The 22,399-nt window shown below is 41.8% G+C and overlaps 1 protein-coding gene across 1 annotated transcript in view; it reads left to right on the top strand.

The window, feature by feature from the left end:
* Positions 1-6,870, top strand: part of RP2 (RP2 activator of ARL3 GTPase) — a 32,017-nt gene extending 25,147 nt beyond the window's left edge. Inside the window, exons 4-5 of the mRNA XM_040336294.1 lie at positions 3,711-3,796; positions 6,580-6,870. Coding sequence (XP_040192228.1) covers positions 3,711-3,796; positions 6,580-6,663 — 170 coding nt within the window. The 3' untranslated portion in view covers positions 6,664-6,870. The remainder of the gene's footprint in view (positions 1-3,710; positions 3,797-6,579) is intronic.
* Positions 6,871-22,399: the final 15,529 nt, after the last annotated feature.

Genomic DNA, 22,399 nt, shown 5'->3' with positions numbered 1-22,399 from the left:
AAGTGTGGGCATCATGAAGCCAGACTGTATGACTTCCTGGATTTCAGCCTTGCAGATCTCGCACATGCTCAGTGCTGCACAAGCAGTGTAATGGACAGTACAGGTGCTGAAACCTGATCTGAAACCTAAGTCACATGATTCTTCGAGAAAGTTACACCCACTACATTCCCAGGAGTCTGTGCGGTGTAGGTTAGGAAGCTTAAGCACCTAGGTGCAGGAAGAGGGAAGATTAACTATTCTGCCTAGCAACAACACTTTGAAGGCATCTAAAAAAAAAAAAATTCTTAAAGGACTAATGACATTTTTTTAAAACTACTGATGTAATGTTATATTTATGGGTGGAACTCCACTTTAAGTGATGAATGAACACAGTAGAAATCGGTACTGTTCCCTCACTGTGTTCACTCGGGAAAGGAAGGGGGCTTGTAAACACATGTTTACCAGCCCAAAAGTGACCATGAGCTTATAGCAGATGGAGGAATGTTGGGTATGTATGGCATACTGACCTAGTCTGCTGAAAGCGGTTCTGTAGGTTCGTATGCCGTATAGACCTGGCAGCAAAAGGGTTAAAGGTGCTTTTATGTACAGCTAGTAAAGTACCTAAATCTGCATTGATATCGGGCTCTATCTTCCTGTATACAGAAGTACTGAGAATGCGAGAGGGAGGGAGGTCAGCATTAGGAATTAGGCTTTGCTATACAGATGTACTGACAAGAAATATGCTGGTAGGAAGAGAGGAGAGTGAGAAGAATTGGTGACTTACCAGGAGGTTGCTGCTGATTCATTGTCCAGTCAGCAGGCTGCAGCATGAAGGAGCCACCACTTTGTTCTGATAAAGTGGTTTCACCCTCCTTGCTATGCTTTCTGGCAAAAGTGTATGAATCGCACACATGGCTGGACAAAATTACAGATCCTTTGAGTTTCGCTTTAACCACTTGAAGACCAAATCTTTTTCTGACACTTGTTGCATAAATTATCTCACAAAAGTGAGTACATCCCTCACATTTTTGTAAATATTTAATTATATATTTTTATGTAACAACACTGAAGAAATGACACTTTGCTACAATGTAAAGTAGTGAGTGTACAGGTTGTATAATAGTGAAAATTTGCTGTCCCCTCAAAATAACTCAACACGCAGCCATTAATGTTTAAACCGCAGGCAACAAAAGTGAGTACACCCCTAAGTGAAAATGTCCAAATTGGGCTCAAACTGTCAATATTTTGTGTGGCCACCATGGAGTTCACCAGAGCTTCACAGGTTACCACTGGAGTCCTCTTCTGCTCCTCCATGATGACATCATGGAGCTGGTGGATGTTGGAGACCTTGCGCTTATCTACCTTCCATTTGAGGATGCCCCACAGATACTCAATAGGATTTTAGGTCTGGAGACATGCTTGGCCAGTCCCTCACCTTTTACCCTCAGCTTCTTTAGCAAGGCAGTGGTCTTCTTAGAAGTGTGTTTGGGGTCATTGGAATACTGCCCTGCAGCCCAGTCTCTGGAGGGAGGGGATCATGTTCTGCTTCAGTATGTCACAGTACATGTTGACATTCATGGTTCCCTCGATGAACTGTAGCTCTCCAGTGCCAGCAGCACTCATGCAGCCCCAGACCATGACACTCCCACCACCATGCTTGACAGTAGGCAGGACACACTTGTCTTTGTACTCCTCACCTCGTTGCCATCACACACTCTTGACACCATCTGAAACAAATAAGTTTATCTTGGTCTCATCTGACCACAGAACATGGTTCCAGTAATCCTTAGTCTGCTTGTCTTCAGCAAACTGTTTGCAGGCTTTCTTGTGCATCATCTTTAGAAGAGGCTTCCTTCTGGGATGACAGCCATGCAGACCAATTTGATGCAGTGTGCAGCATATGGTCTAAGCACTGACAGGCTGACCCCCTCCCCCCCCCCCCACCCCTTCAACCTCTGCAGAAATGCTGGCAACACTCATACGTCTATTTCCCAAATGCAAGCTCTGGATATGATGCTGAGCATGTGCACTCCACTTCTTTGGTTGACCATGGTGAGGCCTGTTCTGAGTGAAACGTATCCTGTTAAACCGCTGTATGGTCTTGGCCACTGTGCTGCAGCTCGGTTTTATGTAGAGCAACAATTCTTTTTTTTCAGATCCTCAGAGTTCTTTGCCATAATTTGCCATGTTGAACTTCCAGTGACGAGTATGAGAGAGTGAGAGCAATAACACCAAATTTAACACACCTGTTTCCCATTCACACCTGAGACCTTGTAACACTAACGAGTCACATGACATCGGTGAGAAAAAATGGCTAATTTGGTCCAATTTGGACATTTTCACTTAGGGGTGTACTCACTTTTGTTGCCAGTGGTTTAGATATTAATGGCTGTGTGTTACGTTATTTTGAGGGGACAGCAAATTTACACTGTTATACAAGCTGTACACTCAAAACATTATAGCAAAGTGTCATTTTTTTAGTGTTGTCACATGAAAAGATAGAATAAAATATTTACAAAATGTGAGGGGTGTGCTCACTTTTGTGAGATATTGTATATGTGAAAAGAGAGAGGGAGAGAAAAAACTCTCCTAATGCAGCAGAAGAAACACACACACACATTTACTTGTCTGTGTCTGATAGAACTGGAAGCTGTCTGCTGATCCCTGCTGAGCAGGTGGCTGGCTAGTCCGTGTTCACTCAGCAGCTTAGGCAAAGCGGGAACAGACAGAGCACGCTGTGCTCTATGGGTGGTCGGATGTAAAATGACAACTTGGTTTACATCCAGCTATCATCCGATCTGATCCGCCAGACAGATGGGGAATGTTTTTGGTGTATAAGATCAGATTGGATGTCAACTGACATCTCCCCCCGCTCCATAGAGGGCAATGGATAGTCTGATTGGGTCCACCTAAAAAACTGACAGGTGGATCTAATCGGTCCGCCCATGTAAAAGGGGCCTTAGGTGCATAAGTATCTGTTATATAAACCTAGTACATTTGAAAGCACAGGTTAAGTTGGCAATACAATGCTCCAATTTTTCAGAATTACTGCTGAATTGCCCAAAATTGGCTTGACTAATTTTGCCTAAAAACATGGAAGGAGCCAGTTAGAAAATTTGACAGCCTGTCAGATGCAGTCACTGCTCAGGTATTCCATCTGAATGCAATAGTTGGCAGATTCTTCCATCCTTGGTGGTTTCTCTCGTTAAGGATAAATCTTAACATGTATGGCTTGCCTTGGCCTATGGTTATAGCTTATAGTTAGCCTAGAGGTATTTAGTTGGCTAATCAAAAGCTGAGCAGAGATTGCTTGACCAGTTTTCTGACTTCATATGCAAACCTTGTTTCTCTGGAAGTCGTAAATTTAGTACGGTATTGTACCAGAGATGGAAAGTGGGTGGAAGCTCAGCAGTCTTTTTTTATGTATCCCTGGGCTAAAATTAGGAGTTGCATAACACGGGACTAACTGCTGATTTGTCATGATTTTGTCCCTTTTTTTTAAATCCAGTATTGCTACTACTGTCTGATTAGAATAGAACACGGTATGAACATGATTTAATTTACATTTATTTATAACGTTTTTTAAAGCACTCAAATATTTAAATATTCAGTCAAAATAATATTAAACAATTGTGCACTTTTAAAGTAAGAATTTGTCTCATAGAAATGAAAACCATTTGAGTGCAAATACCCTTTCACTTGAGTTTTAATTATTTCTTTATTATCTATAGGTCCTGTTGTTGCAATGGAGTTTAATGGGGATGAAGCTGTACAGACATGCCAGTCAGTAGTTGGCAACATCTTCAGTGGCACCATGGTAAGTATAGAAATTGAGGTCTGAGTCCTGCTGTCTTTGTTCATGAATAAACATAATGGGAGTGATAGACAAGTATTCAAGGTTTAAAGTGTATATTAACCCTAAAGCAATTTTCAGTCTATTTGGCATTATGTCTCTCAGTTTCTTAAAGCTGAAATCCAGGCAGAAAGGTTTTCCACTGTTGCTGCGTCTTTCCTACCCTGAGCAGATATGTACTTAATCTCTTTCCTAATTCATTAAAGTGGTTGTAAATGGAGAAGGTTTTTAATCCTAATGCATAAAATGCATTAGGATAAAAAACCTTCTGTGTGCAGAAGCACCCTAATACTTACCTGAGCCCCATCTAGATCCAATGATGCTGCAGGAGTGTCTCGGCTGCATTGGACTCCCCTCCTCTTTGGCTAAAACAGCATTGCCGCGCCATTGGCTCCTGCTGCTATCAAGCAGCCAATGAGGAGAGAAACAAGGGCAGGGCCGAATGGACCCAGAGCTGTGGCTCAGCTTGGGTGTCCCCATAACAAGCTGCTTGGGTCCCTGGTAAGGGACCCGAGAAGAGGAGGATCCGGGCTGATCTGTACAAAACCACTGGACAGGGCAGGCAAGTATAACCTGTTTGTTTATTGTTAAAAAAAATGCACATTAATTTTCTCTCTGATTAAAGCGGAGGTTCACCCTCAAAATGAACTTTCCAGCATCCTTAAAGCGGAAGTAAACCCATCAATTTAACAGTTTGAAAAAGCAGTTACATTCCTGGCATGCCGGGAATGCTAACTGTCACATTGGTTGTGCTCTCAACCAAACTGTCAAACCATCCAATGGCTGGTGTCATAACTGATCACATGTGCAGCATCATGGCAGTTGAAGATTAAACAGAGGCCAAGACGCGCCTTAGCAGCCGTCAATCAACTCCTCTTCGCTTAGAAACTCCCATTCCCCGCAGGATTCCCCGCTCGGAGCCGGAAAGCAAGGGCTCATATAACGATAAGTACAAGTTAAAAAAAAAAAAAAAACGGCATACTGCAGATGTTAGCAGTATGCTACAGCTAATGTCAAAAAGTGGATTTTTGGGTGAACCTCCGCTTTAAGGACCGCCTAACACCGATATACGTCGGCAGAATGGCACGGCTGGGCACAATCACGTACCTGTTTAAAGCCCAGCCGTGGGTCGCGCGCCCACGACCCGGTCCGAAAGCTTGGTGGCCGCGGTACTCGCGGACCCATTCGCCGCTGGAGTCCCGCGATCGGTCCCCAGAGCTAAAGAACGGGGAGAGCTGTGTGTAAACACAGCTTCCCCGTTCTTCGCTGTGGCGCTGTCATCGATCGTGTGTTCCCTAATATAGGGACACACAATCAATGACGTTAGACCTACAGCCACACCCCCCTACAGTTAGAAACACAGATGAGGTCACACTTAACCCCTTCAGCGCCCCCTTGTGGTTAACTCCCAAACTGAAATTGTCATTTTCACAGTCACACTTTTAATGCATTTTTTGCTGTGAAAATAACAATGGTCCCAAAAATGTGTCAAAATTGTGCGATGTGTCCGCCATAATGTCGCAGTCATGAAAAAAAACGCTGATCGCCACCATTAGTAGTAAAAAAAAAAATATTAATAAAAATGCAATAAAATTATCCCCTGTTTTGTAAACGCTATAAATTTTGCGCAAAGAATCGATAAACGCTTATTGCGATTTTTTTTTTTTTTTTTTTTTTTTTTTTTTTTTTTTATACCAAAAATATGTAGAAGAATACGTATCGGCCTAAACTGAGGAAAAAAAATATTTTTTTTTATATATTTTTGGGGGATATTTATTATAGCAACAAGTAAAAATTGATTTTTTTTCAGAATTTGTCGCTCTATTTTTGTTTATAGCGCAAAAAATAAAAACCGCAGAGGTGATCAAATACCACCAAAAGAAATCTCTATTTGTGGGGAAAAAAGGACGCCAATTTTGTTTGGGAGCCACGTCGCACGACCGCGCAATTGTCAGTTAAAGTGACGCAGTGCCGAATCGCAAAAAGGGGCCTGGTCCTTTACCTGCATTTTGGTCCGGGTCTTAAGTGGTTAAGAACTACTGTCATGGAAAAAAAAATTCAATTATTTGATTCTCAAGAATTACATTCTGTTAGACTTTAGACATACTTAAACACATACTTAAAGGGTCACTAAAGGAATTTTTTTTTTTAGCTAAATAGCTTCCTTTACCTTGCTGCAGTCCTGGTTTCATGTGCTCATGGTTCGTTTTTGCTTTGATGTTGCTGTAAATCCTCTCTGTTCTGGACACTTCCTGGTTGCCTGTTTCCTGATAACCACAGTACTGGGAGATTTCTCACGGTGGTCACTAATCAAGGAGCTGTGTGTAAAACGAAACTGGATTGGTGCTGAGGAGTTTTAGACAAAGTATCACTGCTCTCTATTGGCTGACTGCCCTCTAGTGGCTCTCTGTACATCAGAGAACCAGCAAACAACAGCAAAAACGAAACTACACTGCAGGTACGTTATATGATTGTTTTTTTATCTATTTTTAATCATTTTTAAAAGGAATCAGTTAACTATTATGTCTCTGTGCCCTGTAAACAGTCATTTCAGCTAAAAAATTTTTTTCCTTTAGTGACCCTTTAAACATTATTAGTCCTATTCCGATTGGTCTTTCTAAACCAATTTAAAACGCTATTTTCTGCTTTCTTCTTTATAGTGTAACACTCAACATTTACAATGTGCCTAATGTGTGTCTAATGTTTTATTTCTATAGTCATGTTAATTTTTTATTTTATTTTAACAGGTGTTTGTTTCAGAAAGCAAGTCATCGGCCTCTCAAGATGTGGATAATTTTTACAATTTTGCCGACATGCAGATGGGCATGTAGAGTTCCGATTTATATGTTCGTGGCAGTGCTTGTTGCTGTTTATATGCATAGGAGATATGCAGAGAGACCTTTATATTTTTAATGACCATTGCCTCTGTTAACTTAAAGCAGGCATCTGTTTAGAGATTTTGTTCCCGTGGTGTTTGTATACACGGCATTTTTTTAAGATATTGGTTTTCATGTAAAATAATCTGTATGTAATGATTTTCTTAACCACTTGGGATCCGCCTGCCGTCAATTGACGGCTACAGTGCGGATCCCAATTTCCAAACTGCCGTCAATTGACGGCCGCCCCTTTGGGCGTTCCCCGCGTGCGCTCCAGAGCGCGCTGCGGGGAAAATCTGTGTTGGCCGTGTCCCTCGGACACAGCCAATTACAGATCGCCGCGAACGGCCAATCAGAGTGGCCGTTCGCGAGGCGATCTGTGCGGCCAATGAGAGAGGATCTCATATGTAAACATATGAGATCATCTCTCATTGCCGTTTTACACAGAGACAGCGGTGCTGTCTCTGGAGAGGAGACCGATCTGTGTCTCTTGTACATAGAGACACAGATCGGTCACCCCCCCAGTCACCCCCCCCTCCACCTACAGTTAGAACACTAAGCAGGGATACATTTAACCCCTTCCTCACCCCCTAGTGTTAACCCCTTCAATGCCAGTCACATTTATACTGTAATTAGTGCATATTTATAGCACTGATCGCAGTATAAATGTGAATGGCGCCAAAAATGTGTCCGATGTGTCCGCCATAACGTCGCAGTCCCATTAAAAATCGCAGATCGCCGCCATTTCTAGTAAAAAAAAATAATTAAAAAAAAATAATTCTGTCCCCTATTTTGTAAGCGCTATAACTTTTGCGCAAACCAGTCGCTTATTGCGATTTTTTTTTTTTTTTTTACCAAAAATATGTAGAAGAATACGTATCGGCCTAAACTGAGAAAAAAAAATGTTTTTTTTTTTTTTTAAATTGGGATATTTATTATAGCAAGAAGTAAAAAATATTGTATTTTTTTCAAAATTGTCTCACTTCTTTGTTTATAGCGCAAAAAATAAAAACCGCACAGGCGATCAAATACCACCAAAAGAAAGCTCTACTTGTGGGGAAAAAAGGACGTCAATTTTGTTTGGGAGCCACGTCGCACGACCGCGCAATTGTTAGTTAAAGCGATGCAGTGCCGAAAGCTGAAATTTCACCTGGGCAGGAGGGGGGTATATGTGCCCAGTAAGCAAGTGGTTAATATACGTAAGAAGACATAACCTTTTATTTAAAGATGACCCACTCTTAAAGGTGAAGCTATCTACAAACAAGATTATAATTTGTATTTTATTGGCATAAAAGAGAATATTAAAAAAAAAAAAAGTAAATTTTTCCTTTTTTTTAACTATGAATAGGGTAGGAGTTTAAATCGCTGCCTTGGCTTTTTTTTTTGGGCAGGATAGTAGTGCAGACAGTTTAAAGGTGAGTATTGCAACCTAAGCGTCTTCCCCCCCCCCCCCCTTTTTTTTTTTTTTTTTACCTGGGGGTCCATTTAAAAATAAAGTCTGGAGCTGGACTTAGTCATTGGCTAATAGCGCCGATCAGGAGACGGACGGGTGGTGGTTTTTCAGCATGCCGTCGGACCAGCTGCCATACACACGGACTGAATGTCATCCAGTTTTTATTGAATTGGACAATTTTGCCCATCATTCGACCCGTGTGTACATCCCTTGTTTCCCTAGCAGTTTGTCCTGTCAGCTCTCCTCCTGTATTTCCTTTCTCTTTCCCTAATCTGTGTTCCCTCAACACAGTCTGTGTCATTTTTGTTGCTTTCTTCCCCCCTCCAGGAACAGTAAATCTTAAAGCTGTTAGCAGATCGATCTGTAGTGGCTCAGATTTTAGGCAAGAATCGAGAGCAATTGAGCATGTGCAGAGCAGGGTGACACAGAGCATTACTGATTTTTAAAACCATATAGACCCTTAAGGTTTTACATAGCTATACCTGCAAAAGGGGTTAGCCTAAACTGATCTATCCGGACTTAATTTTCTGACTAAAGTTCCACTTTAAACTATTCCTGGTTGCTATAGTAACACCACCCAGTCATTTCTGTAAAACAAACCAGGGGTTGTGATTCACATGTATCGCCATAACGTTGATGTAAAATTCGAGGCAACACGCCTAAGCTTACTAATATGTTTACATTACAATGTCAGATTTTTTATTTGTGTTTGTGTGCTTTGTGGAGAACAAGAGTTACTGCAAATATGTATTTAACCTTGGTTCACACTGGTGCAATTTGTCATGTGATTTGACAGTTCAAAAATCGCATGACAAGTCACACCCCGTTGCTGGCAATGAAACCTTTCAAATGATTGCGACTCAAGTAGCAGCAATTTTAAAATGGTTTCCTGCACTACTTTTTTGGGCTTTCATTGCGAGTTTCATAGACTTCTTTTAAATGAAGTTACAAGCCGCAATGAAATTGGAGATGCAAATTGCACTGATCTGCGACTTTGAAATGGCGCTTTAGTAGTGGGATTGCAAAGCCGCACCAGTGTGAACCAGGGTTTAAATGTAATCAAGCACTGGGTAGATCACAAAGGTGCACCAAAAAACATTGATGGCAAATGCCACCAAGGACCTGCTCTTTTGAACCCCACATTTTTAAACAAATATAAATAAAATGGACATAACTTAATATTTATGATTTTTGTTGTAAAGTAAAAAAAAAAAAAGGATTCTATGGGACTTTCTACCACAACAAATAAACACAATTCAGATCAGCCAGCTTTATGTCTCTAGCACACACTAGTCATTCTCTTAAATACAAAAACATTTTTCTTTTTGTTTACTTTTTTATAGATGTCTGAAAAAAAATGGTTACTGTAATGCTAATGGCAAATGTGATAAGGCAAAAGTTGCACTTTGTTGACTTGTATAATACTTTAATTGTATTCATAGTTGAGTAGGAGTAGTTTGGTAAGATGATAAATATTGCATAAAACCAACTTACATTCAGAAACGTTCCATGAAGTTGTTTTTGTGGTATTGATAAAAGAAATTAGAAACAAAAGAAGAAATGTCAAGCATGGTACATTTTTACATAGTTACATTGATCTTCTCTCTTCCAGGTCCCATGCGGAATGGCTGGCCTGATGCATTGTGAACACAGGACGTTGGTCGCACAACACGGGCACCATTCAGAGAATGCTTTGCATGCAGTGTTCTCTGATTGGACAGAGCGGATAAGTGGTGGTGACATCACGCTCTCCACCTCGTTCAATGCTTTGTAATCATTCAGGAAATGCAAACCATTCTCCAAATGGCACCTGTAGTGAACGACTGATCTTTTGTGTTCACAATTCATCAGGCTGTTCAGCATGGGGCTCCGAAGCAAGTGGAGTTTAACAAAGTAGCGGTGCCTACTTTAGTGATTTTCTAGCATCCTGGGGCATTGGCCAGTTATGGTATATACAATACATGGTTATATTGTTCCATACTGGACCAATGTAACTATGGGGATGATTTACTAAAGGAAAATCTACTGTGCACTACAAGTGCACTTGCTCCAGAGCTTGGTAAATGAGGTGAAGTTTTTCTTTGAAAAGAATGCTTAATCACATGCAAGGAAAACAAATAAAAAATGAATTTTTGTTTGCACATGATTGGATGATAGAAATCAGCAGAGCTTCCCCTCAGATCTAGAGTAACTGCACTTAAAGTGCACTTGCAGTGCACAGTATATTTGCCTTTAGTAAATCAACCTCGAAGTCAAACTATACCATGTCTGGAATTATTTCTAAACTATGTATTTTTAATGCTTATTAAAAAAAATAGATATCGCTTTATACTTTTTAATATTTTTAAATGCTCTTGAAATAAATTTGTCCTTTTTACTGTGCAACAGTAACTTCTGTGAACAAACTTCATGTAAATGATGTATTTCTATAAAATGTTTGTTTCTGATGCACAGCATCATATAAAATAACTGAAAGTCATAAGGTTTCAGTATGTATGTATGATAGCAGTTATGCACACAATCTTTCTCTGCTGCCCTTTAGCAAGTGATGGTTAAATCTGATGTTTGTTAAAATTATTATGTTTTGACTCTTAAAGTGGTTGTAAACCCTTACAGACCACTTCGATCTACAGGTAAGGCTTACCTGTAGGTGCAAGAAATATCTCCTAAACCTACACGATTTAGGAGATATTTCCAAAAGACATGCACTGATGTCTACGGAAAGATGGCGGTGATGGAGGAGAGGAACAAGCACCACTGTGGGGGCTTTGATCTCATGTAAGTAATACATAATGAGCTAGTATGCTATGCATACTAGCTCATTCGGCTTTTTTTTTTCCCCTAATATATATATTTTTTTTAAGAGGGTTTACTTCCTCTTTAAAAGGGTTGTAAAGTCCAGAAGTTTTTTTTTTTTTTTTTTTTTTTTTTTTCCCAAGATAAAAAACCTTCTGTGTGCAGCAGCCACCCCAGCACCCCCTAATACTTACCTGAGCCCTATCTATTTTCAGCATGAGTTCCTTGGCCATCCAAGACTCTCCTCCTGATTAGTTAACTGACTTTAATTGACAGCCAATCGGGAAAGGAGGAGGGCTGAATCTGGAGCTGTGACTCGGCTCTGGTGCCCCCATAACAAGCTGTTTGCTAGGAGAGCTGGATGGGAATCCGAGAAGAAGATCTGGGCTGCTCTGTGCAAAACAATTGCATAAAGTAGGTAAGTATAACATGTTTGTTATTTTTAGAGGAAAAAAATACGAGTTTACAATCACTTTAACTATGTGATATACTCGGATCAATGACCAACAAACCCAAGCCTCTAGCATCACTAGCCACTAAGGTGGATCTAGAATAACTGGGCAAAAGCCTTGGATGATGCCCTGCACTGTGAAATTAAAGGGATAAACCAGGATCAGACTTGCACATCACCAGAACACACACACAGCGTGTGCGTCTTGAAGGACAGCAGAGATAAAGTAAAGGCACATTCTGCCCTGGTCCTCCTCCTACTAGAAGAAATACCCTCGGCATTGGAGGCCATTATAAGAACAAATTTTCCTTTCTAGTATAGCAAGGTCTCTGGCCTCCTTCAGTCTAATGAGAACACCCAGGGCCAGAGATAACTGACATGCTTCTGTATATGGTGGGTTGTGAGGCATAGTGGGTGCAAGGTGAATAAAGTTATTGGGCGCCAGACACTTCTTGAATTTAAAAGAGATGTTTGTTTATTGTACAAACTTTTATGGGGGAAAGAGGTTTAGGGCCAGGACACCCTTAAGTAGTTGCAAGTTCAATTAGCAGACTCTGAGACGTCAATAGGAAGACAGTCGTGCAGGCAAAGGCCTTCAGCAAGAGGCCACATCTGCAGGGATGCTGTTTCTTATGGCAGTAGTCTTTAACAGTTCCTAACACAAAGCGTAACAGTTCCTTCACTTTCATTACAACATCTCCTGGTAGTTCTTCAGCACACTGAGCTCCCGGTCTCTCACTAGACCGTCTGATTCACTGCCACTGAATACCTTGCGCTCCTCCAAACTTCACGGTGGTATTTTCCTCAGGAATCACCCCCACCTCTATGCTGGGTCTCTATCTTGGCACTCGGATACATCTCAAGCTTCACCCCATTGGTCTCCTCTTTCCCTTGATTGACACACAAGGCTACTCTGCAAGCTTCACCTCCGCTGGCTGGGTCCCTGACTTGATCACTGCCTGAAGTTTCCCGATTCTCCACTGTGCCCGCTCAGTGAGAATACTGCTCCAGTACTTGCTTCAGTTACTCACTCCCAGTGGTTAACATAGGAAAGTGTTGATATTGGGCCACAATCATTCAGGGTGGAGTATGTAGTGGATATTTAGTTTAGAGGACCCCGGAGAATGTAATCGGTTATGTTCAAAGCTTGTTTTCCAAAAGGGGAAGTTAGAGGTATGACACAAGGACATAATCCAGTGTCAGATTTTGTAAATATCTATAATTCAGGTGCATCATGGTGTTCTGTAAAAGTAGTCCAGAGGGGGAAATACAAACATTGGAGGACCACCATGTAAAGGCACCATGTTCTATTCCTGGGGGAATAAAGAATTATTCTGGAGTGGCAAAAGAAGCAGAAAGGGAGACATTCATTTGTCCATGTATCAGACTGAGTCCTAAAGCTTTAGGCCATGTAACATTAGAGGACTAAGAAAGGATAAACAGAGTTTGTGTGGATGCCATTATAAGGTAATGATGGAGATCGGGTTACTGTTTGAGATTTCAGGAAGTACTCATAAAGGAACGTCAAAGGTAGCATATAACAACTGTAAGATTTGAGCTGCTTGATAATATTTTGTTTAATTAGGTACACTCATGTCCCCTTGTAACCTGTAAATGAAAAGAGTGGATTGGGGACCCTGGGTTTATAGGCCCAAATGAAGGAGAGGATCCTGTGCTGGAGGAAGCAAGGGTAGTCGGAGGGAATGGAATCAGTAAGGTTTAGAAAAAGTATAAAACTTTCGCCAGAATTTTAATTTTGACAGCATTGGTGTGGCCGACCCAGGACAGGGAAGGAAACTGCCAATATTGTAGAAGGAGTGACAGGGAACAAAGAAGGGGACAGTAGTTTGCCACAAACAAAGATTTGTAGTGAGGGTCAATTTCATGCCCACCTAGTTGAGGGATGACGTCGCCCAGCGGCATGGAAAATAGGATTGGAGTCTGGGGTAGGGGAGATATTAATGGCTGTGGATTTAGCAAAGTTTACTCAGAGACCTGATATGTCAGCAAAATGTGTAAGGCCGCGTACACACGATCGGTCAAAACCGATGAAAACGGACTGAAGGACGTTTTCATCAGTCCAAACCGATCGTGTGTGGGCCCCATCGGTCAGTTAACCTTCGGTTATTTTTTTGCGCTATAAAACCAAAAGTGCAACAATTTTGAAAAAACACTTAGGGCCAGATCCACGTAACTTGGCGCATATTTCCTTTGGGCGTAGCGTATCTCTGATACACTACGCCGCCGTAACTTATTTTTTGGTATCCTCAAAGAATGCTAAGCTACGGCGGCGTAGTGTATCTTTGGCGCGCAATTCAAAAGGATGTGATGGGGGCGTGTTTTATGTAAATAAGTCTTGACCCGATGTAAATGACGTTTTTTTTCAACTGCGCATGCGACGTCCGTGGGGGTATCCCAGTGCGCATGTTTGAAATTAAACCGGAACAAGCCAATGCTTACGACGGTGACGTCAGTCTACGCAAATCCCTATTCGCGAACGACTTACGCAAACAACGTAAAAAATTCAAAATTCGACGCGGGAATTGCGCCTCATATAGCAGGGGTAACTATACGCCGGAAAAAGCCGAACGCAAACGACGTAAAAAAATGCGCCGGACGTACGTTCGTGGATCACCGTATCTAGCTAATTTGCATACTCGACGCGGAATTCGACGGAAACGCCACCTAGCGGCCAGCGGAAAAATGCACCTAAGATCCGACGGCGTACTAAGACGTATGCCTGTCGGATCGAGCCCAGATGCAGTCGTATCTTGTTTTGTAGATACAAAACAAAGATACGACGCGGGAACTTTCAAATTACGCAGCGTATCAATAGATACGCCGGCGTAATTTCTTTGTGGATCTGGCCCAATATTTTTTACTTTTTGCTATAATAAATATCCAAAAAAAAGTCTTCATCAGTTTAGACCAATATGTATTCTACATATTTTTGGTAAAAAAAAAATGCAATAAGCATATATTGATTGGTTTGCTTAAAATAGGGGATATATTTATGGCATTTTTATTATTAATGAATTTTTTTTACTAGTAATGGCGGAGATCAGCGTGACTACCACAATGTGGCGGACAGATCGGACACTGTTGACACTTTTTTTTAGGACCATTGATATACGGCACTGCGTCACTTTAACAATTGCACGGTCATGCGATATTGTACACCAACAACATTTATGTCCTTTCCTACAAATAGAGCTTTCTTTTGGTAGTATTTGATCACCTCTGCTGTTTTTATTTTTTGCACTATAAACCCAAAATTGTGACAATTTTGAAAAAAAACTATTTTTTACTTTTTGCTAATAATCACTAGGAACAGTAGATCTCTCTCTACTTCCCTGACAGAACATTGACAGATCCCTATTCTGGCTTTCGCGGGTCGCCGGTGGACATCGCAACTGCTGGTCAAGCGCATTGGCTCCAGCGACACAACGCCTGAGCGGCCGATGTACACATACAGCGATTCACGCAGTTGTGCCAACCTGCAGCAGTGTACTGATGACGGCTGGTTGGCAAGCCATTAAAAAAAAATATATAAATAGATGTAATGGTTTACTGTGGGAAAAAGTAAATATGCCCTTGACATCAGAAACTTGTTATGCCCCTTTAGCAGAAATTACTTCTTATAGGCACTCAATATAACTGCCTATTAGTCTCTGGCATTGATATAGTGATCACTTCTCGTTGCAAAATGTCTTCAGTTGCAAAATGTTTGTGGGTTTTCTTGAATAAACTGTTCATGTCAAAATCCCAGTACAAAATTTCAGTGGTAATCAAATCAGTTGAAAGACCTATTTCCACTTCAACTTTTGCACAGATGGCCTCACATTCTCATCAACCACACTTTGATAAGATGCAGAATGCGTAGTTGACTTTAAGCTGCCCAGCTCCTGAAACAGGAAAGCAACCCCAAACTATAACATTTACACTACAATGCTTCATGACTGGTATGAAATTCTTCAAAAATACTATTTGGTTTCCAGGAATCTTGTCTTCTGTTACTGTGACCACACAATTTTCTATTTCTTTGACTAGTCTTCAGCACGTGATTCCAGAAGGCCTTGTCTCTGCCTATACACATTGGTGTGCACAGCCCATTGCATTAGGGTGTGCACCCTAAAGCTCAAACTATTATGCGTGTGTGTGCATTTGTATACAGTAAATACTGACGGTGTTAGTAGGGCAATGGACAGTGTCAGTCGTTTTTATTTTATTTATCATTTTTTTACGAAGTTTGTTTTAGGAGACCTGTTAGGAGGCTTTGGTCAAATATCAGGGGTCTAAACAGTGGTAATCTGCGTCCAATGGGGTGATTAGGGTGTGCCCAGGCACACCTGGCATACCCTGTGCGCATGCCTTTGCTTATACAGTTTCTTAGTTTGTCAGGTCACCTGAGGCCAGGTGACAGATACACACCGTTAGGGTCAGGAGTGCACCGCTAAGGTAGTGGACCCTACGACTGCCACCTGCGGATGGAACTCTGGGTGGTTAAGGAAGGTGGGTCCACTGGAGCACCAACACGGATCCCACTGGGAGCTAGAGAATAAGATTCCCCAGGGAGCGGAGTCTAAGAGCCAGCAGGTGTTCACCTGAGCCTCTAGTGGTGAGGATGGACTGGGCTGCAACTGGCTTCAGGTCGCGGCCTCCCAGAGTCTCTCAGCTCACGCTCCCAGTAGGCTACAAGAGGATAGAGGTGAAGCAGCAGCTCAGGATAACAAGAGATAGTAAGGGAATAAGCCAAAGGTCAGGGCGACTAGCAGACAGGGATAAACATAGAACACGCCAATGGTCAGGGTCACAAGCAGGCAGGGATAGTCGAGAACAAGCCAAGATTGGTAAAACAGAGACGTAGAGCACACGGCAAACAGGAAACCAAACACAATAGCTAACAAACAATGTTAATCAGCATGGCTGGCTTGCAGTGCAAAGGTTAATATAGAGTTCCCTGATAGGCATTAATAGCATTAAGTCTCTCTATCCATAGGGTTTCTTTTTGTAAAATATATTTGTCCCAATTCCACCCTCGTGGATCTTTGGGAATTACAGCTAATACAATGAAGGAGTAGTAGGAGTGTCAAACCTATGATAAAGGTCCAAGTGCTTACTAACAGGAGCTAGCATTTTTCCATTCCTAGAAAGGTAAACATGGTCCTTGATACGTTGCCAAACATGGCGAGCCGTTTTGCCGACATAAAAGGCACCGTATACACAGGACATTAAGTAGACGACCCCCCCCGTGTACTACAGTCAGCTCTGAATTTGGGGCAAAAACTTTCCCCATTGGTAAGGGTAAATTGACTACCTGTGTGGACCCAAGGACAGAATTTACATTGGCCACACCTATGGATACCTTTACTTTGCAATCTCCTCCTGATTGTAAATGCATGCATTGACCCAAATGGTGTAAGAGTTACCTGAAAAAACAAAAGTGGGGACTTTTTTTTAGCATCAGTCATCTCTTGCTCTGAATTTGCTGAGACAGACCGTACTGGGCAAGAAGTTGTTTGAAATCTACACCATTTGTAGATACATTTCTTTACAGGGGATTGAATAATTGATTTTAAATAATTTTTTGATCTTTTTAAAATTCCTTTCCCTTATTCTCCAACTTTTCCATACCAGAGATAGATACATTGTCAAATTCTGTTTATCCCTTTTTGTAGGGCCCATGACCCCTATTCTTATTGGCTCTGTCCCGCACAACATTCTTTAACACGGAACAAGTCCTCTCCTCCCCTTTTTTCTTATACTTTTACCTAGCCTTTTTTCTTTCCTCTTTCTGCTCTCATACTCTCTTTAAATCAATCACTCTCCTTCCCTATCCCTTCTTCCTCTTTTCCATTTGTGCCCTAGTCATCCTACATTGGGAATGTGTTTACGTTTTTGGGTTTTCATATGTGGAGTCAGTGTTTCTACCAGCCCTTAGTTTAAGTGTATGTTTTTGTCTTTTCTGACGAAAGCAGTGCCTACGGATGTCCATTTAGCCTGCACTATAATACCCTTCTCTTCAATGTAGCAGGATGGACTTGGTATCTGCTTGTTATGTTTATTTGTTTATTTTGTTATTAAAAAAATCAATACAATTGAAACCTTAAAATTCCTTGCCACACTCATAGGCTTCCACAAAATTATTTTTGAGGGCCTTAGTGAGCTCTATTGATCTTGGCCAAATAACACCACACATGTGCAATAGCAGAGAACACCAGACCCTAGATGTCTCACGTTTAACAAAACTTACATACACTCTCTGAGGAGGTTCTACTCGCTGGCACTATATGTAGAACGACTAAGGTAAAATTTAGGTGCAAATTACATGTTCACCTGCGAAGGAGCAGTCCATATGGAGAAATCCGGTAAATAAAAACAAAAACTAAATAAATAAGACCATACAGGGATAGATGGGGACAGGGAGCACATAAGAATCAAAGAATCAGCAACTCAGGGCAAGCCTCTTGATAGGAGGAGAAGCAGTCTCCAAAGTACATGCAAAAGAAGAGAATACAGAAGTGCCTCTAAGTGCAGACTTTTTGCTGTTTAATTAATAAAAAGAGTAATGTAGGCAACTCAGATTTGTAGAAATTTGAAAAACAGGGACATCAAAAGCCCATCTCTGGTGGAAGAAGGTCAGCATAAGCGCTGTTGGTTCATCTCTGGATCCCAGAACCCAGCTGTATAATTTTAACAGGGGTTCCCTGAGATTGGAAAGTTAATTCAAGGGTTCCCCTGTGTTGGAAAGGCTGATTAAGATCATGAAAATGAATACACCATCTCAATTTTATGTGCCCTTTGTTAAAGTTTCAAAACAAATACCCCTGCACACACCCACTATATGCAGTGTGATAAATCAATGGAAGTGCTGCTGCTGAAATCTATAAGTGTACCACTCTCCCCTACGTGTTAAAATATTAATAAAGGTGATTCAGCACCCCCCCCCCCCATATATAGCTACACAAACAATGATATATGTGTGGATTTACAAATCCATCAAATATATAGTAAACACAACATGTAATCCCAGCATTCCAGAAGAACAAACCCAGCAGTCCAGAAGCAAATGAAGAAATAAACTTTAAAAAAATATATCAAAAAAGAAAAAACAAAACTGAGTTAAAACTAACAGGAATGATATGCCATTAATGGCTACAATCTACTAACATGTGCTTTAAAATGATCTTCACACCATGCGTAACCACCACCATTGGCCACTCACCTCCTATATTGACCTATGATTAATTGGTCTAAAGTGCTTGTCCCTTTAAGGGCAAAATCTGGATGGGTCTGATCCTCCTTTTGTCTCCTCCTGGTCTGTTTTCACTAAATGACGCTCAGCCAATATTGCAATTGGAAGTTCAGAAATAAAATATATAGGCCATCATAGAGCTTTCCATAAAAACATCTGTATTTATTAAAAGACTACATACAATAAACTCATGTTTTGGAATGCACTAAAAGCTGGTGCACCACAGGCAATAAGAGGAAACCACCAAATTATGCCACTGCCGAAAGCTGCAGCTTGTGAATGGATAGTTGGAAACCGCCCCTTTAAGATTACAGTCTACCTCCACGTGCAGTGTCAGATACCTTCTGTAGCTTGTTAATGTGACATATAGATGAACATCTTACGTTGTCAGCTATGCCCCCTATGCTTTACGCCACGGCGTGGCTTCTTCAGAGTATGTGGACTCCTGTCAATTTTAATTCAGTTTTGTTTCTTGACATTTTTTAAAGCGGGGTTTCAGGCATAATTTTTTTGCTAGCTAAAATGAATCACATTAAATAGTCCCTAAAACATATTAATAGCTCCCCAATCGTTCCACAAATCATTGGAAACATTTGCCTTATATCCTCCAGCTCATGTTGTGGCCGTATCCATCATATGTGTGGGCATGTGAAGTTCCTTTTTCTTCCTGGTTTTCAGGGAGAGTTGCATGTTGGGCGATTTTTTTTTTAATCAAAGTCTTTTTTATTGAATACAAGAGATGGTACATACAAAAAAAAATATAATCAAACAGTGGTACATCCAGTCAAGGAATTCTTCTAACAAAATCATCCCACAATAGTACATTAGGTCACATACATACATAGGGAACAGTATTATTGGTATTATCATTACATGCCGTACTGCCAGAGGGCCCCTTCTCTCCATCCCACCCACTAACCTCCCCCACCTGGGCAACATAAGAAAAATAAAAGGAAGAACGCAATGAGAGACTAATGAAATGTATAAAAAGGGAGAGAGACACATTCTAGATACAGGTATCAGGAGCCTTAAAGGGTCACTAAAGGAAAAAAATGTTTTGCCTAAAATTAATGTCTGCAAGGTAGACAGACAGAAAAGTGTAATGATTCTGTTAAAAAACGAGTAAATACCTATTAAATTTCTTCATCTATATCACCTCCGGCGTTCTAGTTTCTGTTCTCTCATTCACTTCCTGGTTTGCATCGTTCGTTCATGTAAGAACTACATTTCCCAGTACAAATAGCGGCACGCCCAGTAATTCACACCTCCTTGAAGTCTCTAACACGTAGAGAGCATCCTGCCACACAGATGTAGTTCCCAGGAGGGGGTGAGCATTTTACTGACCACCGCAGTAAGGCCTCCCATCACGGTGGTCAGTAAAATCAGACAAGCAGGAAGTGAACAGAACAGAGAAGAAATAGAGCAACTTCTTAGCAAAAACGAACAATGAGGAAGTGAAAAGAGGAATGTCTGCAGGTAAAGGATGCTTATTATGAAAAAAAAATGTTCCCTTTACAACCCCTTTAAGCCATCTGTCCCAAATTTTTTCGTATTTGGATGGACATCCCCTGTGAGTATATATAAGTTTCTTATATGGCAAAACCGCATTAATCTCCGCAATCCAGTGCGAGAACACAGATGGATCTGTTCTCATCCACACTCTGGCAATTACCTTTCGGGCTGAAAAAAAGTGTCTCATGCAGGAATAGTTTAACAAACTTATTACAATCTGGATTTGGGAAAAATCCCAAAAGACATAGTTTTGGTTGGAGTGTTACAGGGGAGCCCATCTTGTCATGCAAGAATCTCACCAACTGTGAACAGAATATCTGTATCTTGGGACATTTCCACAAAAGATGGAAAAAGTTGGCCGATGCCTGAGCGCACATGGGGCATGCAGCGGAATAGTTACGTTTATATTTCGAGAGCCTGAGTGGCGTGAGGTATGATCTATGTGTTATAAAGATCTGGGTTAGCCGGTCCGATAGCCTGGGGGAAACCAGCTTGCATGTGTCTAAAGCATCACTCCACGATTGGGCCCAACTCATCCTCCCACCTGGCCTTCAATGCATATGCCCCCACGGTCGCCGAGGGGAGCGACAGCATGGTGTAGAACTGTGAGATAAGTTTCTTGGGATCAGGGTACTTTATGGCTGCCATCAGTGGGCTATCACCTAGAGAAAGATCATCAGCAGAAAATTGTGTCTGGAAGGCATGCCTCAGCTGTATATATCTAAAGTGCATCTGGCTAGGTAGTGAAAACTCTAACTGCAAGTCAGGCAGGGATTTCAGCCTCCCGTTTGTGACTATGTGGGACAGATAAAAAATACCCCTTGAACTTCACCACCTGGCATCTGGAATCTGAGTGAATTCAGGAAGGGCTGAGTTATGCCACAAGGGGGTAAAGGTGTGCATGGTTGGTATGCGCAGTTTTGTTGAGGCTATGGACCACACTTTGTAGTGGTAAAGAAGGGCCTCACGGTCCATCGACCCACCTCCCCTCTCCATCCCACCCGCAATCGCCACCAAGGGGTCTAAGGTCGGGCCAGCCCACCCCGGGCATAAGAAGTGTAGGAATCTGTCTCTGTCCGTTTTGTCCACATGGAATATTTGTGAGAGCTGAGCTGCGAGATAGTATAGGTTGAAATCGGGCAAAGCGAGACCAGCCAGGTCTGTAGGGTTTTTAAGTTTGTGCCACGGGAGTTTGTGCCTGTTATTGCCCCACACAAAAGGTTTCAAAAGAGTCTCAATCGCCATGAAATGCCTGAGAACAAGGTAAACAGGGGAGTGCCAGAGCATATAGAGAATTTTGGGTAACAGGACCATTTTAATGAGATTTACACGGCCCGTGACCCCCAATTGAAGGCAAGCCCAGATCTGTGTCTTTTGCTTAAGCACCTCAAACAGCGGGGTTATATTAAGTGGGACGTAATCCCCAGGGTCTCTAGACACCTTGATACCCAGGTACTTGACAACACTGACTCTCTGTAGGGGGAGTGAGGACCTTTCTTTGGTAGGTGGATAGCTATCAAGCGGAAGCATCTGAGACTTGTCCCAATTCATCCGTAGACCAGAAAATGTGCCAAATCTTTCTATAAGGGCTAGCGCCAAAGGCAATGAGCTGTCTGAATTGTCTAGGTACAAAAGAGTATCATCCGCATATGTGCTAATTTTCTCCATCACCTCTCTGTAAACCCACAATCCCTGTGTGAGTGCGAATTGCTATGGCGAGTGGCTCCGCCGCCAGTGCATACAGCAGTGGCGACAGGGGACATCCCTATCTAGTACCCCTGTGGAGAGAGAATTGATCCGAGGGCCAGCCATTAGCCAGAACATTGGCCATCGGGCTTTGATAAAGGAGCTGTACCCATTTAATGAATCTGGGCCCAAACCTGCCCAAGCAAGTCCAGAGGTAGCGCCACTCGACAGAGTCGAATGCCTTGGCAGTGTCCAAGGCAACAACCATCCTGGATCCGGAATTATCATGGGGAGTCTGAAGATTAATAAATAACCTCCTGAGGTTGAAAGATGTGTTTCTGCCTGGCATGAACCCCGCCTTGTCTCCGTGCACCAATGAAAGGATAACCTTGTTAAGGCGGATGGCAAGCACCTTTGCAAGTATCTGGACATCCACCTGAAGCAGGGAAATGGGACGATAAGACTCCGGGAGGTGTGGATCTTTACCTGGCTTAGGTATTATAACAATGGTAGCCTCCCGCATGGAAACTGGCACATC

The sequence above is a fragment of the Rana temporaria genome, chromosome 2, assembly GCF_905171775.1.
Source record: "Rana temporaria chromosome 2, aRanTem1.1, whole genome shotgun sequence".
Lineage (NCBI taxonomy): Eukaryota > Metazoa > Chordata > Amphibia > Anura > Ranidae > Rana > Rana temporaria.
This window is presented reverse-complemented; position numbering and strand designations above follow the sequence as displayed.